Source organism: Chelon labrosus (genome assembly GCF_963514085.1).
Source record: "Chelon labrosus genome assembly, chromosome: 20".
NCBI lineage: Eukaryota > Metazoa > Chordata > Actinopteri > Mugiliformes > Mugilidae > Chelon > Chelon labrosus.
In genome coordinates this window covers 372501-378000 of record NC_140353.1, presented here as the reverse complement: position 1 = coordinate 378000, position 5500 = coordinate 372501, and the positions used below count along the sequence as shown (strand labels likewise).

Genomic DNA, 5500 nt, shown 5'->3' with positions numbered 1-5500 from the left:
CGACTTCGACCAGAGACAAATCACGTTCTGATTTCTGTCTGCTGTAAACTAATGTCTCAACAAGAAGAAGATTGTTTAGAAAATAGAGTCAAAGTGAAGGAGTGTCGATGAGAACGGTAGCATGCTAGCTAACGTTAGCCGACAGGGCTAGGATGTTTACCGTTGCTAGGCAACACCGTCAGCTGCTCCGTGTCCACGAGGACTGGTCTCTCTCTTCTAAATCCTCAAACATCCAACGTGTCTGTTAAAGAGTGTGTTCAGGTCTAAGACTGATCTGAGACCAGCTCACACTAACAGATCATCCCCCCCCCCCCAGCTCCCCCATCCTCTACCTCCCCCCCGTGTGGTCTCTAGGGTGAAATGGACGCCTGGAGCCAACAAGCTGTCTCTACCAGCTACACTGATAAGACACACACACACACACACACACACACACACACACACACACACACACACACACACACACACATTAAAGATGATTTCAGTGGGCTCAGACTGTGAGGTCACTGATCATGTTTAACCTAAATGTGTTTCACACACACTCACAAAGACACACTACGCTTCTTCAACTCTACCAGAAATATGACAGCAGAAGAAGAAGGAGGAGGAGGAGGAGAAAGAGGAGGAAGAGGAGGAGAAAAACAAGGAGGAGGAGGAGGAGGAGGAGGAGGAGGAGCCTCCTAAGTTCATTACCAGCACTGAATTGGTTCAGTAGAAGACGAAGATGTTTCCACATCTTTTAATGTGGCTGCTCACAAAAGAAGAAGAAGATGAGGAGGAGCAAACAGCTGCTGTAATCCTTCCTCCTCCTCCTCTTCCTCCTCCTCCCCCTCTTCCTCCTCCTCCTCCATGACCCGATCACTAATAATATAACCTGCCTGGACAATAAAAGCCCCTCCCCTCCCCTCTACTATCTGGTTGGACCTCCTTTATCTCTGATTCCAGCTCATTCTCTGTATCATTGTTTCTATAATCTTCTCCAATGTCTCCAGATTTATTTCCATCCAGTGTTTCATTCATTTCTCACCAAGATCTTGTATTGATGATGGAGAGTCTGGCCACTGCACAAAGCCTTCTCCAGCACATCCCAGAGATTCTCAATGGGGTTAAGGTCTGGACTCTGTGGTGGCCAATCCATGTGTGAACATGATGTCTCATGCTCCCTGAACCACTCTTTCACAATCTGAGCCCCATGAATCCTGGCATTGTCATCTTGGAATATGATCCATTGATGGAATAACCTGGTCATTCAGTATATTCAGGTAGTCAGCTGACCTCATAATGTTGCTGAACCTAGACCTGAGCAACTGCAGCAACCCCAGATCATAGCACTGCCCCCACAGGCTTGTACAGTAGACACTAGGCATGATGGGTGCATCACTTCATCTGCCTCTCTTCTTACCCTGATGCTTCTCCACTATCCTTCCAGTTTTTAATAATGCCTTGGACAGTTCTTAACCCAGTTTTAGTAGTTTCTACAATCTCCTTAGATGTTTTCTCTGCTTGATGCATGCCAATGATTTGACCCTTCTCAAACAGACGACCACAGGATGTGTCTTTAGACATGGTTGTTGAAGAAATGAGAAGCTACTCATTGCATCAGTTGGGCTTAAATAACTTGTTGTCAGCTGAAAGATAATCACCCATGCAGTAATTATCCAATAGGAGGTGAATACCTGTTTATTAGTTAGATCCAGGTGGAGACTTTTATTTTGGCCGGGCTGTGTATATAATAATAATAAAATAATAATAAATATAAATACGTTTAATTTAAGAGAAAATGATTTAACTTCCTGTCTGGACCAGACTCAGTAACTGCTATTAATAAAGGTTAGAGCAGGAGGAGGAGGAGCAGGAGGAGGAGGAGGAGAAGGATTTAATGTATTAATGAATGAACACCATTAATATGAGACGACGTCGTCTAAACATGAACCCACAGAGAAACATCCAGACCAGTAGCTGCACTACAATCATCCATTCACCTTCTCACTGTGTGTGTGTGTTATAGTGTGTTAGAGTGTGTGTTATAGTGTGTGTTAGAGTGTGTGTTATAGTGTGTGTTATAGTGTGTGTTAGAGTGTGTGTGTCTTCAGACTCCAATCCTCTGTAATGTGACAGACAAATCCCACTAAGCTGTTAAATATTACACTGCTCTCACACTCGTATTAAACACCTCTCTACCTGTGTTCATCCACCACACACACACACACACACACACACACACACACACACACACACACACTCAACCCTCACCTTCATCTTCAATGTGCAACAAAACACTCTTCACACAACACATCTTTAAAATGCAGCGACACACACTGCTGATGTGTGTGTGTGTGTGTGTGTGTGTGTGTGTGTGTGTGTGTGTGTGTGTGTGTGTGTGTGCGTGTGTGTGTGTGTATTGTGTGTGTCCTAATCCCCGGTGCTGTCCGTCCTGTCGTCATATTCTCTGGTATCACTGTATCTTCTTCTCGACGCCTAATCCACCTCAGCTCTGATATTTCCTGACATTTATATGAATCGCTCCTCTCCAGATGAACGGAGGGAGAGATGGAGGGATGGAGGGATGGAGAGGGAGGGAGGGAGGGGTGAGAGAGAGGGATGGAAGGAGAGAGAGAGAGAGAGAGAGAGAGAGAGAGAGAGAGGGAAACACACCAGATGAGACAAAGAATGTAAAGGTCTCCAGAGATTCACACAGAAGAAAAACAGGGATGTATGTAAGGAGGGATGGATGGATGGATGGATGGATGGATGGATGGATGGATGGTTGGATGAATGGATGGATGAATGGATGGATGGATGGTTGGATGAATGGATGGATGGATGGATGGATAGATGGATGGATGAAAAGAAATAAACAGAAAGGGGAGAAGAGGACAAGATAATGAGATCAGAATGAAACAGAGGAATAAAAGAAGAAATAAAAGATGAGAGAAGATGATGAAAGGATGAGAGGATGAACAGAGTGACCCTTCTCCTGTTTTATTTCTAATCCATCAGATTATTGATCATTAATACCTGATCACTAAAAGCAGACCAGTCAGACTCATCTCTGTCATTGTTCCGTTAATTGCAGTAAAAATGAAGATTAAGACGATGAATAATTGATCCCAGTCTGTGTTTAATCTTCTCTAATGAACGCTGGATCGGAGCCTTATAAATATTATACGAGGCTTCATAATTTGATAAATTTATTCCAATCTGCCCTTTATTTTACCCTCTAGTCAAGGTCAGCTCCATTTAAACACATATGAATTATTATTATCAGCCTCTCCACCATGACCTTGGCTGACCTTCAGGCTGCCACTCATGAACACCTGAAACCTGACGACACCGAGCAGAGAAGCTCCAGACAAGATCAGTAAATAAGATGTAATCTATCAGCTGATTCCACTTTATAATAAAGATTCATTCATAAGAATCATTTATAAACAACAACAAACATTAATGAACACATTCTAGATATAAACTATAAATGTACATTTAACCATCTAATCAACCGCTGATAAATACTTTAATACTTGATTTATAAAAGATGAAACTGATCATTAGTATTAAAATATCATTAAACATGTTAGAGAATAAAACATTTATAAACTGTTTATAACGTCATGATGATTAATTATTAACTAAAGCTTCATTATTATAAAGTGTTAACGACGTTTTAAAGCTTCATGGTCGTCACATGTTACAGAGAGAGAGACATTCATTCACTCTGGGAAGGGTCATGGGGGGGGGGGGGTCTGCTGGAGCCTATCCCAGCTGTCATTGGTCTAGAGGGGGGGTCCACCCTGGACAGGTCTCCAGTCTATCCCAGCTGTCACTGGTCTAGAGGGGGGGTCCACCCTGGACAGGTGTCCAGTCTATCCCAGCTGTCATTGGTCTAGAGGGGGGGTCCACCCTGGACAGGTCTCCAGTCTATCCCAGCTGTCATTGGTCTAGAGGGGGGGTCCACCCTGGACAGGTCTCCACTCTATCCCAGCTGTCATTGGTCTAGAGGGGGGGTCCACCCTGGACAGGTCTCCAGTCTATCACAGCTGTCATTGGTCTAGAGGGGGGTCCACCCTGGACAGGTCTCCAGTCTATCACAGGGCTAACACAGAGAGACACTCACACCTACGGCCAGTTTAGAATCACCAATGAACCTAACCAGCATGTCTTTGGACGGTGGGAGGAAGCTGGAGAACCTGGAGAGAACCCACGCAGACACAGGGAGAACATGCAGACTACACACAGAAAGGAACCAGTCGGTCTGGATTAGAACCCAGAACCTTCTGGCTGTGAGGCATCAGTGATGACCACCTCTCCAGTCATGTGTTATAATCAACCAGTTATTCATTTAGATTTAATGTTAGAACCAAACTAAGACCCTGCTGATTCTGAAATAGAAGATGAAACAAGACCAGATGACCAGGGGGTCAGACCAGGGGGTCAGACCAGAAGGTCAAACCAGGAGGTCAGACCAGGAGGTCAGACCAGGAGGTCAGACTGAGTCTGGTTTTACTGCACCATCAGTTTGAGTTCATGGTTCAGAACCGACAGTGAAGAATTCAAAGTATCTGTGTGTCGGTGTGTGTGTGTTATAGTGTGTTATAGTGTGTTATAGTGTGTGTGTGTGTGTGTGTTATAGTGTGTTATAGTGTGTTATAGTGTGTGTGTGTGTGTGTGTGTGTGTGTTATAGTGTGTGTGTGTGTGTGTGTGTGTGTGTGTGTGTGTTATAGTGTGTTATAGTGTGTGTGTGTGTGTGTGTGTGTGTGTTGTTGTTGTTGTGCAGGTTTCATGGATCAAAGCTTTAAGTGCAGACAGAGATTCACACTGATAATGAATGGACTGTTAATGTGCTGCGGCCAGCCAGCTAATGGACACACACACACACACACACACACACACACACACACACACACCCACACACACACACACACACACACACACACCCACACACACACACACACACACACACACACACATAAAGGTGGAAGCTAATGGCTGTCACTGTTGACTGATCACAGTGATCAGGCTGCTGCAGCGTTAATTACAACTAAACAAAACAACCAGAGTCAGTCTGCAGGAGGAAGAGGAGGAGGAAGAGGAGGAAGAGGAGAGGAGGAGGTGGAGATGAAGAGGAGGAAGATCAAAAGGTTAAAAGAAAAGCAGAGTGGAAGAGAAAAGGACGGAGGGAGAGGAGGAGGAAGAGGAGTGAGTCCTGATCATCACTGACTTTAATAAACAGACGTTTCTGCTTCTTCTCAGCAGCCAATGAGAAACCAGCAAATGCATAAGACAAACGTTTGCAAAGGATTCTGGGTAAGTGTGTGACAGATGACGGAGGATAAGAGAGGAAATGGAGGGATATGAGCGGAGGATAAAAACAAACTGAAACAGATGAAGAGAACCAGAGAAAAGCCAACGACGTTTGTTTTTCTTATTTTTTTACCTTGAGGCCTTCGCCGGAGCACGGAGCGTCCTGATTGGCCGACGGCTCCCACAGGGCTGTGAAGG

General features: G+C 44.6%; 1 protein-coding gene across 1 annotated transcript in view; it reads right to left on the bottom strand.

The window, feature by feature from the left end:
• akap6 (A kinase (PRKA) anchor protein 6) overlaps nt 1–5500 on the bottom strand; it is a gene marked incomplete at both ends in the record, with an annotated part of 100675 nt that overhangs the window by 67889 nt on the left and 27286 nt on the right. Inside the window, 1 exon segment of the mRNA XM_084568478.1 lies at nt 5436–5500. This exon segment is cut by the window's right edge and continues 138 nt beyond it. Coding sequence (XP_084424604.1) covers nt 5436–5500 — 65 coding nt within the window.